Source organism: Scyliorhinus torazame, chromosome 10, assembly GCF_047496885.1.
Source record: "Scyliorhinus torazame isolate Kashiwa2021f chromosome 10, sScyTor2.1, whole genome shotgun sequence".
NCBI classification, from domain to species: Eukaryota; Metazoa; Chordata; class Chondrichthyes; order Carcharhiniformes; family Scyliorhinidae; genus Scyliorhinus; species Scyliorhinus torazame.
Window position 1 is genome coordinate 204,028,493 of NC_092716.1, and position 15,346 is coordinate 204,043,838.

General features: G+C 42.7%; 1 protein-coding gene across 2 annotated transcripts in view; it reads right to left on the bottom strand.

The window, feature by feature from the left end:
• The window catches only part of cstf3 (cleavage stimulation factor, 3' pre-RNA, subunit 3), a 253,102-nt gene that overhangs the window by 70,126 nt on the left and 167,630 nt on the right, over positions 1-15,346 (bottom strand). Inside the window, exon 13 of one of the 2 annotated variants that reach the window (XM_072466275.1) lies at positions 8,858-10,168. The exons of the other annotated variant lie outside the window; for it this stretch is intronic. Within the exon in view, the coding sequence (XP_072322376.1) occupies positions 10,160-10,168 (9 nt within the window). The 3' untranslated portion in view covers positions 8,858-10,159. Of the gene's footprint in view, positions 1-8,857; positions 10,169-15,346 lie in introns of those variants that run through there. 2 annotated transcript variants of the gene reach the window in all.

A 15,346-nucleotide genomic window follows, 5' to 3' on the forward strand; every position in this document is an offset into this window, starting at 1 on the left:
CGCGCCTCGCCGGTCGCCCCCCCCCCCCCCGCGATTCTCCAGCCAGCGATGGGCGAAATCCCGCTGCTGGAATGCCTGTCCCGCCGGCGAGAATCAAACTACCTCTCTGAAAGGCGGGACTAGGCGGTGCGGGCGGGGGGGGGGGGGGGGGGGCGCGGGGCGATCTGGCCCCGGGGGGTGCCCCCACGGTGGCCTGGCCCGCGATTGGGGCCCACCGATCCGCGGGCGGGCCTGTGCCGTGGGGGCACTCTTTTCTCTCTGCCTCGGCCATAGCCTTCACCATGGCCGAGGCGTAAGAGACCCCCCCCCCACCCGCGCATGCGCGGGGATGACATCAGCAGTCGCTGATGCCCCCGCGCATGCGCGGACTTCTGCCGGCCGGCGAAGTCCTTTCGGCCCCGGCTGGCGTGGCGCCAAAGGCCTTTCCCGCCGGCTGGCGGCGCGCCAAACACTCCGGCGCGGGCCTAGCCCCTCAAGGTGAGGGCTTGGCCCCTTTGGGGCGGCCCGACGCCTGAGTGGTTCCCGCCACTCCATCCCTCTGGGACCCCCCGCCGGGTAGGGGAGAATCCCGGCCCACATCCTTCGGGATTGTGGGAGGAAACTGGAGCACCTGGAGGAAACCCCCGCTGACACGGGACAACATGCAGACTCCACACAGACAGTGATCCAAGCCGAGAATTGAACCTGGAACCCTGGAGCTGTGAAGCAACAGTGCCACCCACTGTGCTACCGTGCTGCCCATATAGCATTTTACAGCAACTTAAAACAGGCAAGGCCAGTGCTTACTACCCATTCCTAGTTGCACTTGAGAATATGGTGTTGATTTAAACTACTTTTCCCAACTTTCAAATTAAAAAAAGAATATGAATTAAATGCTATAGTTTTGGGCATACAGGAACAGAGACAGCGCCAGGTATAAGTGCACTTATCTTTGCGGGTGGCAGGACAAGCTGAGAAAGCTGTTAAAGGTGCGTGCGGAATCTTTGGATTTGTAAGTTGAGGCATGGAGTGCAAAAACATTTAAGGAACATTGACTAGATGCCAGCTGGGAAGCTGTATCTTGGGAAGGATGCCAGGGCTTTGAAGCAGATGAGATTTTCTAGAACGAAGCTAGGGATGGAAGAGACAGTTACATGGAGCATCTGGCATTATTCTCCTTGAAGCAGAGGCTTTAGGGAAGATCTGAAGGTGCTTGGCATCAGGGTGTGTCTATAGGGACAAAAAGTGGCAGAGGGGTCAGTAACCACCAGAGGAAACAGATTTAGGAAGGTTCATGGAAGAGTCAGAAAAGACATGGAGTTATTTTTGCATGGCAGGTTGTTGTGATTTAGGCTACACTACATGACAGAGAGGTGGTAACAAGATTCAGTTCTAATTTTCAGAATTATAGGGACAGCAGTGGGGGAAACGGGGACTAGCTGGCTGTTTTGGGAAGTCGGCAGAGATATGAACAAGCCCAATGTCCTCCTTTTGAACTGTATATATACTGGACTATTCATATTTGGCATTGTAATGCCTCTGTGAAACCTAAAATATATAGTACTGCAGATAGTTTCTATTAATTTCAATAGACCACACTGGCATTTGCTAGGCAGTACTCCCACCACTGCTAGTGCCAAGGTCCAAGGTGACCAAGTTTAAGTGGTTGGGAGGTGAAAAGAACTATTTCTGAAACCAAAGCGGCTCCATGAGGCGGAGCTAATGATGAAAGTTTAGAACCAAGTCAAGGAACTGTAGGAGAGACAGTTTTCACACATCTAAGCCAGGCTGGTTCATAATACACCAGGATACTTGAGTGACCAGCCTGTTCGGCTCATTAATAAATATGTCACTGGAACCCAGGGTTCTTCCCACTGTTCCAGATAATCATGCAGCTTAATGCCCCACCAATTCAGGTCATCCTAGTTAGATAAGCAGGAATTTCACCAAGCTTTATACTGGTAGGCTGTACAATTTGACCTAATTTTACTTCACAGTATCGTTTACACACTAGCCTTGGCCCAGCCAAGCTGCACCTTGTTTCTTTCGTCTGGGGTAAGTATTCAATGCTGGACAAACATAAAGCTACTGAGAAATCCATCCAAATTTGAGGCCCCAATGACACAAATGAGTTAAGATTTTTAGATATATACCATTCAGGGGCTAGGTATAACTTACAAATTATAGAAAGAGGGACAAATTAATAGGTTTCCTAGAGGAATATAACTGCAGGACGTAACAAATGCACATATTAGGGTAGTGAAAGTTAGGTCGAGACATAGCCACTGGACTTATCGAGATCAATTTTGTCCTGTTTTGATCCAACGACAATGGGGACAAAGTAAAAATCATTCCGTGTTCTTCTTTCCTTTGCTAGGTACCCAATGGAATTATTTTCTAGAGTGGATGGCTTGGTACTAGGCCTCCTGAACATACCAAAAGAGAAAAATAGGAAGCACAAGATTTGCTTAAAACGTTTGACTTATTTTCTACCTATACTGTGCAAAGCATCTGCCCCCTACTTTAATGTGCCTTTGGCCTCCCAGATAAAAAGCTGACATCATGGAGGTCGTATAGATTTGGGCAAACTCTATATGAAACTTTTCTAACAGAACCACGGATGCAATAGAGATGCACCATTCAAGATAACAATTAGCACCTCCCCTAAAGTAGGGTTCGAAGTCTGAAAGCTAGTTGCTCAATAACCAGGTATGTGTGTAAATGTAGGCAAGAAGATTCTGTTGTCTGTTTTACATAGATTGCTGCCAGCTTCCCCAGTGCCAAAGTAAAATTGTCAAGAGTCGCAGTAAAAACATGACAAGGAAATATACAATTCTGATAAGATGGTTGAAGATAGGTTGAAAGAAGTTAAAGAAAATAAGGACACAACGGCCAGGATTCTGTTCCTGCTGGCAGCGCACCCCCGCCCAGGGGAACAGCTTCAATGGATAATTCCATTGACAAGCGGCCGGAAGAGAGAATCCCGCCACCAGTGAACGCCGCTGCCGAGAAATATGCGGCTAGGGGACCGGAGAATCCAGTCCAACATCTATATGAGAGTATTTAAAGCGGGTAATGAAATCACTCAAAACCCCTCCATTAGCTTCAGCCATTAAAATCAATGAACATCCAGCATATTTCACTTTGTCAGGATGTTTCACAGTGCTTTACAGTCTATGAATTATCATTGAAATGTAGTTGCTGTTACAGAGACTAATATGGCAGGGAATATGCACAAAGTCCAATAAACAAATAAATGTCTAAACGATAAAATTTTTTGTTGTGTTCATTGAAGGATAAATATTAACCAGGAAACTGGAAAAACTCCCTTTCTTCACTGAATTATCCTGCCAGGACAGGCAGATGAGGCATCTGTTTAACATCCCACCCAAAAGAAAAAATCTCTGCTACTGGACTGTCAACCTGGGTTAAGTTCCATAGTGTTGAGAGTGGGACCTGAACAAAAGACCTTCTCATTGTTGAGTACTACCACTAAATCAACAATTTAAGTGGATAATTCCACTGTTTCTTTTGCCCTCACATAATTTTAAATATTCTGCCTTAAAGCACATTTTATTTAATTGCCCCAATTTATGTAGTTTTTCATCGTCCATTTACTCACCCAAGCACAGATTCTTGTTTCTTAAACCCATTGTCCCACAAGACAGGATATTTACACTTAATATAACGAGACAAGTAAATTGCTGCAGATGTGCTTGCCAAGGTAATGACAGCACACAAGACCAATGCGGTTTCTACACGAGAAGTAATTGTTGATAATGTAGAACATGTTAAATCCAAGTGTGTGCACATCAAAATAGTAGATTTTTTGCCTCTTACAAACTAACCTAAATTTTATATATATATATATATATATATATATATATTTAAATTTAGAGTACCCAATTCATTTTTTTCCAATTAAGGGGCAATTTTAGCGTAATCAATTCACCTACCTTGCACATCTCTGGGTTGTGGGGGCGAAACCAACGCAAACACGGGGAGAATGTGCAAACTCCACACAGACAGTGACCCAGAGCTGGTATCGAACCTGGGGCCTCGGCGCCGTGAGACTGCAGTGCTACCACTGCGCCACCGTGCTGCCCTATAAATTTTATATTAAGATACATTGTGTGTGTGTCTCTTTCTGACATGCCAAAAAAACTAAAGGACTAAATATGTTCAAACCAGGTGATTTGTTGCACACAAATAATTCCACTCACTCTCCTTACGTATACTGGTACTGACATTGCTGCTTGAATAGTCACTGTGCATATGGGCACCATTCTCAGGGAAAATTTCTAAGTTCATTTGTGGTGGGCTTTTCAGGGAGCTTCCCACCGGATCTGCCAGCAAGCACCCCACCGCTATTCAATGACACTTAGTCATTTTTTGGGGCCCTGGGAGTTTCTCACCGGTTTAGCCCACTTATGAATCTTTTTCAGCACTGGGAGCTGAACTCCAAGATCGGGCCGCCATTTTGAAAGGATGTCCCAATCTCAAAGTGAGCTTGTGGGTTCCCACAGCCCCCACCCATGGGCAATGTCACCCCCCACACACATGGGCATTACCCCACACCCTCCACGTGAGGACACCCCGGTATGGGGTCCCTGGGGGATTCCCCCTCTTCAGGCACCCCCCTCCCCTCCAAGCCACCTTACAGCACTCCCTCCCTTCCAGGACACTCACCCGTCACCTCCGCAACCTCCCGGACGCCCCTACTGAACTTGCCCTGCACAACCCCACCGTTCAAATCCCCCCCATCACCCTCATTTCATGGGCATGGCCCCCCTCAGCCCCTGATCCTTGGCAGTGCCACCGTGGTGCCTGGGCACCCTTGCACTTCTAGACTGGCAGTGCTTCTGCTGGCTTGGCAGTGCCACGGTGCCAGCTGGGCAGTGCCAAGATGCCCGTGTTCCAGGGGGAAGGCCAGGGAGCTACCCTGTACTTACCATGGCCATCCAGGGGGTCGTCAATGGCCCAGGAGAACCCTGGGTGCCATTGCGCCTAATCCACATTTGTGTGGATTAGCACTGATCGTGTTTGGCTGCAGCCTCCCTGGGGATGCCGGCGAATCGAGGGAGGCCAGTGGGCAGGTAGCCTGCAATTAGGTTTAAGCCATATTTCCGTGAGCGACATTTGGTCACGCCCCTTTTGGGCAGAGTTCCGACTCCGATGTCCTCCCACGAGGCGTGGAGGCTGTCGGGAGGCCAGCTGGAGGGCCCTCCTATGATTCTCCGGCCATACTGTGCTCTCGCTTGAGCAGCCAGAGAATCGCGCCCTAAATCAATAGCACTGATAATATGAGTTTGTTATGCCTTGCTTTCATGGGAACATTTGAACATTGCTGGCAAGGCCAGCATTTGGTTCTCATTCCTAATTTCCCTGGAGAAGGTGGTCCCGCTGGTGCATGTACTTTTAGGGAAGGAATTCCAGAATTTTGACCCAGCAGCAGTGATATAGTTCCAAGTCAGGATTGTGTGGGGCTTGGAGAGGAACTTGCACATGGTGGTGTTCCATGCACCTGTTACCCATGTCTTTCTACATAGTAGAAGTTGGTGAGTTGAATCAGTGCATCTTGTACTGACCACTGCTGCCTTTTGAAAAGGTGACTAAAGTGGTCAGGGGAATGCCTATATATGATATTTGTATGGACCTCCAGAGGTGACTTGATAAAGTTCCTCATAAAAGACTGTTTGAAGCTCAGGATACTGAAGGAAAATTTTAGACCTGGCTACAGTGTTGGCTGAGCGTCAGAAGGCAGAGAGTTGTAATAATGGGCAGGGACTCTACTTGGCAGGATGTGATAGTGGTGTCTCACAAGAGATCCTGTATTGGGGCCTTTATTCACTTAGAAGATGGGACAGAAAGCCACACATCCAAGTTTGCTGATGACACAAAGATAAGCGACAGAGTAAACACTGTAAATGGCAAAATAAAATTACAGAGATACTGACAGATTGAGTGAATAGACAAACTCTGGCAAATAGATTTGTGCAACTTAGAGCCGAAAAAGGAAAATCGCAGTATTTCCGAAAATTATGAAAAGCTAGAAACAGTAAGAGTCCAGAGATTGTGATCGAGATTAAAATATCATGAACAAGTACAAAAATTAAATTAAATGTTGGCCTTTATATCTAGAGGACTAGCATACAAGGGATAGAAGCCATGCTTCAGCTATACAAAGCCCTTGTTAGATCACACCTAGACTTTGAGCGTAGTTTGGGTACCACAACCTTGAGGAGGATATACTGGTCTTGGAGGGAATGCTGTCCAGCTTTACCAGTATATCTGGGCTCCAAGAGTTAAATTAAGAGAAGAAATTACTCAACCTAGCATCAGCCATCGCTCAGTGGGTAGCACTTTCACTGTGAGTCATAAATTCCGGGTTCAAGTCCCACTTCAGGCCTTGAGCACAAAAATCTAGGATGACACACCATGCCATTGGAGGTGCCGTCTTTTGGACAAGATGTTAAACCAAGACCCCATCTGCTTGCTTGGATGGATGTAAAAGATTCCAAGGCATCATTTTGAAGAAGAGCAGCAGAGTTCTCTCTAGTGTCCTGTCAATACTTATCCCACAATTAAACATCACGCATTCACAGAAATTCTGATCATTGCTGTTTGTGGAATTTTGCTGTGTGTTTCCTATATTATAGCAGTGACTTCACTTCAAAAGTACTTCATTGGTTGTAAAACATTTTGTGATGCCTTTTTTCTATTCCCTGCAATTTAGACAGTAAAGGGGCAATTTGATCAAAGTTTTCAAGATATTAATGGGAACAGTCAGGCCAGATAGGGAAAAGTTTTTCCATTCATTGGGTATCTAGGACTAGGGGGAAATGTAAAATTAGAACCGGACCTTTTCGGATTGAAATTAGGATATACTTCTGCGCAATGGAGTCTTGGTTTAACATCTTGTCCAAAAGACGGCATCTCCAATGGCATGGTGTGTCATCCTAGATTTTTGTGCTCAAGGCCTGAAGTGGTAGAAGTTGGAATGCTATTCCACAAATCTGACTGATTTCTATTAACCATGTGTATCAAGGGGTACGTCAAAGATAAGTGTATGGAATCGGGTTGCAGAGCAACCATGATCTCACTGAAGTGTAGCGCCTTGAAGGGCTAAATGCCCTACTCCTATTCTTACTTATTCTCCCTCAAAGTAGTTGACTTTTAAGTAAGTTGGTGAGCAAGTTAATTAAAAATGGCCTCTGATGAAAAAAAGACCAACAAATATTTCATAGTCTGGGTTCCTTAGGCTGCATCGCGAGGGCTCATATGGGCCATCATGTTGATGTCTGCCTTTCTCTAACCTCGTGCACAAAATTAAAATTCTAACTGTTTAGTATGCTGCTGAGCAGAGCTCATATTTAAAGTCACCATTTCACTGAACATGCTGCTCACTGGCAGCTTAAACCAGCTGGATGGTGAATCTCTGGAACTGTTTGCCGCAAAAGGCTGTGGAGGCCAAGTCACTGAGTGTCTTTAAGACAGAGATAGGTTATTGGTTAATAAAGGGACCAGGGGTTATGGGGGGAAGGCAGGAGAATGGGGATGAGAAACATATCAGCCATGATTGAATGGCGGAGCAGACTTGATGGGCTGAATGGCCTAATTCTGTTCCTATGTCTTATGGCCTAAATATGAGAAATTCAAAAACAGGTTGTACACACCCATTCACTGAATTCAGACATTTCTTTCAAAGGCATCTCAGTCAAATGCACATTTTTAGATGGAAAATACAATGGGTATTTTTCAGGCTCCTCGAGGGACCAACTCACACGGGTATGGGGAAGAAAGCTGACATCTGAGCTGGCACAGGTATGAAAGGCCAAGTGGCCTCCTGTGTTTCTAAGGTTCTCCGATTCCCTTGTGCCACTTGGTAATTTATAATCACATTTATAACTATTAGGTTATAACAGCTTTGAGAGATCAGCAATAGCAAAAGCAAAATAGATTCTGCACAAATATGTGCCAGAGTGCTAATTAAAATTTAAATCATGAGGTACTTGTATTCAATGATGCCTATCTCAAAAGAAAATGGGAACATGGTACTGCAGCTGATGTCCATAACAGTCTGAAATTTAATTAAAGTTAACAAACTGGTGTAACTGCAATGGGCAAGCAAATTGTGCCAGAACGGTTTTCATGTACTAAGACGTCAGTTCTGCATTTTTATTCGCAAAAGTTCCGTTTGAGATTTGAAAATACCTTTCCAGGAATAAGGAAAAGTTGAGTAAATGAATTCTAGTTAGATTGTATAAATCTGTTGAAGTTGCTTTCATTATTCCCTCATTATACAAAAATATCTGGCAGGCCTGTAGAATGAACAGACAAGAGACAGCCAGCAACAAATGAGGGACAGGAATCAGATGAGATCTTCAGCACCAAGTTGTATCTCCAAAGTTCAAAACCATAAGAGCAATTTGCACTTAAACTAAGAAAAATTTGATTTGAAAGATATAATTTTAAAAGGAATATAGGAATAGACCAACCCTATTAATAAATATAATTATATTATGGGTGGTGTTGTGTGTTTTAGGGACATGTGCAGAAGAAAGTTGTGATGCAGAGCAGCAGTCTTATAGCTGCAGCAGCCAGAAAGTGAATATTTTCTCTCAATGTGAGGTACCAACTCCATCAGTGACATGTCCTCAAAATACTTCAGTTCAACTTGCCTTTAGGGTTGTCTGTTGCAACTCATTTCAGCTTTTTGTTTTTAAAACTGTGTTCTCCAATCAGATACATTTTTTGGTAGAATGCACACATTTCATTCTATAGAAATAGTTTGATCACACTGCTACATATGAAAATTGTAACCAATTTAGTTAGGATCAGGAATCGAACAGTTACATACAATGTCATGACGTTGAGATTTAACAAAGGGAATTGTTTAATCAGAGTACTTATTTATGCTCACATGTTAATTATAAGCAGATTTGCATACATCACACATCAATTGTCTAATCATTGAACTGTTAAGTATTTTGTTAATTCCTAGACAGGCCGGTTTTAGACAGAACTTAATGAGACCACAATCCTGAAAGATATCAACAATTAAATTACAATATTTAAAATGTACTTTCCAAGAGTTAGTATTTTCAGATAATGCCATACACAGAAGGAAAAATAATGTATAAGATGTATTACAGGCAAGTGCCATGATTAAGATTAATACCATTAATGAAATTGTGAACCTAATGTTTGGACATATTCATCATATTAATAAAGCAGACATTTATGCATTTTAATGCTTCACAATGGAACAAGGCTTATACTATAGCAATAAGTAAATTAACTTTGCAAACAAAGTGGAATTCAACATTTGTCCAGACTGCACAATTGATATGGCAAAGAAGTCTAGAAATGGTAGTGCATCATAAAATTCATCACTTTGTTTAGACATATTTGCCAGTGGGTAAAAGTCTACATTTCAAGGTATTTATGGTGCTATCAGGTCAGAACATACAAATCTAAACACATATATGAAACTCTCAATATTCATGCTAGTATCCTTGATTACAATATCTTTGCTAAACTCCTGATTCATTAAGACATAAGCTGTCCACCAACCAAAGAGAAATCATATATTGTGTATCTTCATCATTCAGACTAATTAGCTTTGCCTCGAATGGGGATTGAATGATTCACAAAGCTTCACTAAAATTTTGGGCAGCTAATTTCTATTTGCAAAGCAATGCACAGTACTTCAACCTGCTAGTGAATATGGAATTGGAATACACATCCTTAAGTATATGTAAGTGGTGGCTGACGAAACAAGCTATATTTCGAAAGGTAAGATAATCTTTTGAAGAATATTTATTTTCTCCCTTTCTTTCATGCCAATTCCTACCCTTCTCCCAAAAAGCATTGACTCCTCACTGGCTTAGAGTTCCAGCTGATGACTGGCATCCTCTGGTACCTGATTCAAGTGTCCTTTGTCCATGAATCACTTTGAAGAACTGTGGAGTTTGATAGCTGGGTATTAAACCGCAGGTGAATCACAGCTGAGGGTTTTTCTTTCTTCAGAGGACATTTACTTTCTACAGGGTTTCTGAGTAACAATCAGGAGATTCAACTTCCACCTCCCTGAACAGGGCAAGTCAATTAGTACTGCCAGTGTTGAGACCAGACTGTGGATTGATTGAACCTGCATCATTTCTCTTCTGTGCTTCAGCTACTTGTTCTATAAATGGAGGCGTCAAGAAACCTCAAGTTATTTATAGCAGTGCGTTCACATTAAGAACAAATAACACCTCTGAGCAGCCCAACTTACTTTCACATTGATGCCAATAAACATGCAGATATGCATTTGACATTGCAGCTTCCTCAGGTCATAGTAATACTTAATAAAAATCAACTTGTTGTGGAACCAGGAAATGGTGAATACAAGAAAGTAGTTTGTGTCTACCTCCGTATCTAGGGAATGATGAACTGCATTGGAAGCAGAAATATATTGCTCAACAATAAAGTTGTTACACTTATATGCCAGCTCAGTCGGCACGGTGGCGCTGTGGTTGGCATTACTGCCTCACGGCATTGAGGACACGGGTTCGATCCCGGCCCCGGGTCACTATCCGTGTGGAGTTCGCACATTCTCCTTCTGCTTGCGTGGGTCTCACCCCCACAACCCAAAGATGTGCAGGGTAGGAGGATTGGCCATGCTAAATTGCCCCTTAATTGGAAAAAAATAATTGGGTACTCTAAATTTATTTTTAAAAACATGCCAGTTCATGTTTTTATTAAAGAACTAACAAGTCATCAACAAGGGTTGCTGGTACGGATTACTATCCAAATCATCCCTGCTGCAAGAACCCATGTGAATGCCCACTAGCTTGCTTGTGTGTCTAAATGTTGGAGGACGACAGAGTCAGGCTTTGTGACTCAATTCGCACTGTCAGGTTCCATACATAAAGAATGGTCACTTGGACATAGCATCAGAGTCCTATATTCACTCATGAAGCTATTCCTCACCCCAATACAACACCTGCTAGAAAGGAGAAAACAAAAGGATTGGCGGGGTAAAGAAAATGATAAGCGATCTATTCTAATGCTCAGATGAGTCAGCATAATGCTAGCTCAGATCTTTTCCGAAAATGATAGTCAGTACACATTTGATAAAAATACACTTTAATTGCAAGAAGCATGAAGGTGAGCTGGAGTGCTCCAATGATTCAGCACTGAACCTCCAGGCAAAAAATACAAGTTCAATTACCAAGAAAAACTGAATCTCTGAGCTCACCTAATAAGATCATAAGAAATAGGAGCAGGCAACCATTTGACTCTGCTATTCGATGAAATCATGGCTGATCGGATTGTGGCCTGAACTTCATTTTCCAGCCTATCCCCCATAACCCTTGATTCTCTTGTTGATCAAAGATTTGTCCAAGTCAACCTTGAATATATTCAATGACCCAGCCCCCGCTGCTCTTGATGGAAGAGGATTCCAGAAGAAATTCTTCTTCATCTCCATCTTAAATCTAGCTCTAGATTCCCCCATGGCAGCAAACATTCTATCAGGTTTAGTCTCATCAATGCCGTGTGCAGTTGTAGCAAGACTTCCCTCCTTGCAATAAAGGCCCAAAGATCTACTGCCGCAATGAAAGCCTAGCCATCAGAAATAGCATCCCCTGTCTTAAACTGCCTGACTTACTATGCAACAAAATAGCGGCCTGGGCAAGGGAAGGGAAAGGAGCAACTCATGCAACATTTCCTCTTATGACCTGATGGTTTAAACAAACAACCTTAACCTGAGAAACCACTAAGTGGAAATTTAACAATTCAAAAACAAACAATCTGATACCACACATGAACAAATCAAACTGCACAAACACTGTACAACCGAAGGAAGGAAACATACAAAAGAACGTCATTATATATGCACAAGATAAACAATGGTTAGGATATCAATACTTCTAGTAGTCTGTAATAGTACCCAAGTTCTGCAGAGCTGTTTTTCCAAGTTCTGCAAAGAACACGTGAGCATGTTATGTATGTGCAATACTGCTATTGTGCTAAGTAACATAACCGTATTATTTTAAATACTGTACTGATAGTGTCAGCCTTGGCTTAGTTGGTAGCACGCTCATTTCTATGGTAAATGATTGTGGGTTCAAAGTCCCACTCCAGAAGCCCAAACACAAAAATCTCAGCTGACACTGAAGGAGTTCTACACTGCCAAAGTTGCTATCTTTTAAATGAGATGATAAACCAAGGCCATGTCATGTGAATGTAAAAGATTTTAAGTTACTATTTAAAGTACAGCAGAGGAAGTTCTCTTGTTCACTGACCCATATTTGTACCTCAGCCAGCATTACAAAAGCATGTGATCTCACTGTTGTGTGAAAATTGGTGTCGTTTCCTGAATCACAGCAATGACTATACTTCAAAAGCACTGCTTTGGGATGTCCTAAAACCATGAAGGACACTAAATAAATTCAATTTTTTTCTCATTTTCTTTCACTCAGTGATGCTATAATAAGGTATTTAAGTATATGTACTTTGAATTATATGGCCATGGGAAGAGTACTCTGCAACAAATTGCTCGCATGGCAGGTAAAGATCAGGGTAAATCTCTGCCATGGTCTTGATGGATTTGGTTCTTGAGTTGAGCTAGAACAGTGTGGGCAAATTGGAGAGGGGAGTCCATCCATGCTGCTTTTCTGATCAAACACAGAATGTTGCTGGGAGGGACGAGGGCCATGATATGGCCTTTCCTTAAGTCAGAAGAGGGGCTGTAATGTAAAATACCTTACATATATTTAAAATTACTTTCAAAAGCCTGTATGGAACATAAAAACAACAGGAAGTCAGTAAACCAAATTGTTTCAACCACCAAGAGATGTGGGGATGTTTAAGAAGTTCAAAATAGGATCTACGCATGGAAGCACAAGGCATGGCTAAGATACTAAATAATAATAATCGCTTATTGTCACAAGTAGGCTTCAATGAAGTTACTGTGAAAAGCCCCTAGTCACCACCAAGGAAGAAATGCTGCCAGACCTTCTACACAATGCTTTTATACAAAGCGTGGTAGATGTTTGAGAGACTGTTCCACAAATGATAATTGATGCTAGGTCAAGTGTTAATTTTAATCTGAGAATGATAGATTTCTAAAGGTATTCAAGGGTATGGGACAAAGGGAGGTATAGATTACAGATTAGTCATTATCTCAACAAATGGCAGAACAGGATTCCAGGTCTAAATGACCCAACTTCTGACCCTGTATTCCTAAACTAGTCAGTTCTAATATACTCAGCAGCGAGTACTTGAAAAACAAACTTCAAGGGGCAGGCAGAGTTAGCAGCTAAATATCAGTGCTCCAGACCCTCTCATCAGCATTGCCAATTTCTTTAAAAAAAACAATGAAAATGTGAAGTTTATTTTCAAAACAATATCAAGTATTCTGAATAGTTTTCTATGCGCTGCAGAGATTTCCACCAACAAATGTTTTTCTCCCACCTGGTATTGTTCATTTCCTCCACTATTGGATGATGTAGTTGAGATAGGCCTGTGCTCTGCAGCTGCAGTGTATATTTGACACTCTGCTGCAAGCTTTACAAAGCAGCCCAAATACACTCCACACTTCAAAAGGCATTTTTCTTCAATGATAGCGAAAGGAAAAATAAAATTAAACCCCAATATAAATCTGATTGTCAAAACAACGCAAGGTTTTTGGGAACTCGATAACAGAGTGAAATAACACATTTGAGAACATACACATAAATTCAGTGCAGGCCAGTTAAATGTTTCATCTCTGTTGGAATGAGTTTGGGCAGCATCAGCATCAATTCCTAATGGGTATGGCTAACAGAAGAAAGCCTCTCACAGCTTAATAAAAAATACAGGCTGTATTCATTTACTGACAGGGCAGAAGAATGGTCAATGTGGGAAATATATTTTACAATTCATACTGGGGGCATACAGGCTGCGATTCTGAGGTTCAATCAAGGAGTAAGTACTAGGACCTGTATTCACATTTGGACTTACAAGATTCCGCCTTCGCAAAGTTACAGATCTTCAACTGCATTGTTCAGATTTTGAGATTGCAGTGGCCTCGTCACATCTTTGAAAGCCTTCTCTGTACTGACGCCCACTTTTTTGTTTCTTTGTGCAGAAGTAGGAACAGTGGAGTCAACACTGTAGACATGTCTGGAAAAAACTTTCCATAATAGTTTATCAAACCTACAAATGACCTGAGCTCAGCCACATTCTTAGGTTCCGGAGCTTTCTTAATCGCTCAAACTTCCCTACACAGGCCTTGTGCAGTGATTCTGTGGCCTAGATACTCCACACATTCGGTGCCTGAAAAATGCACTTGCTCCACTTCAGACGCAGCCCCAGAAAACCTTTATAAAACTTGGTCCAGGTTGCTGAGGTGGTGCTCCTCAGTCTTACCCAAAATTAAAAAGGCACCTAAGTAGACTGCAACATGAGGAATGCCTTGTGACGGAGTATCCATCGTCTTTTGGAAGATCGCGGGACGACGATATACCAAAAACCAACCAATTATACTTGAACAATCCATTATGCGTGTTGATGGTCACATATTGCTTTGAATCTTTTTTCTAGTTGATAGGCCTGGCTTGTATCCAGTTTTGAACATGTTTTGCCTCCTGTAAGGGTTAAAAACAGATCTTCTACCTGAGTCTAGCTTGGAAACCTGAATAATGGTAAGTTTGTAATCCCCACATATGCGCACAGTACCATCACTTTTAAGAACAGCAACAATTGGTGCTGCCCAACGTGAAAATTTGCTGAGTTTACCAATGGAACTCCCCATTGGCTCACCAGAGGCTGGTTTAGCACACTGGGCTAAATAGCTGGCTTGCAATGAGGAACAAGGCAGCAGCGTCGGTTCAATTTCCGTACCGGCTTCCCCAAACAGGCGCCGGAATGTGGCAACTAGGGGCTTTTCACAGTAACTTCATTGAAGCCTACTTGTGACAAGAAGCAATAATTATTATTAAATTGAAGGGCTCAATGATTCCTAGCCTTTGCAGCCACTCCATCTCCTCCTCCACTTTGCCTTTCATGGCGTAGGGCACTGTCTTTGGTTTCAAAAAGCGAGGAGTATACCCCGAGGATCTACGAACAATGACAGTAGTGTCCTGCAATATGCCCAGATAGTCTTTGAAAACCTCAGGATATTTCTGAATGACGTCCTCTGTCACTTGTGTGTGCCTCATCTCATCCCAGTTCAACCAAAGTTTCCTAAGCCAGTCACACCCTAGTAGATTAAAGCCTATGCCCTTTTACTACCAGGAGCTGTGCTTTTGCTTCTTGGCTGTTATATGCAATGTCTACCTCGAACGTTCAAAGCAATATTATAGTCTTTCCAGTATATGTCCGAAGGTTGATTCCT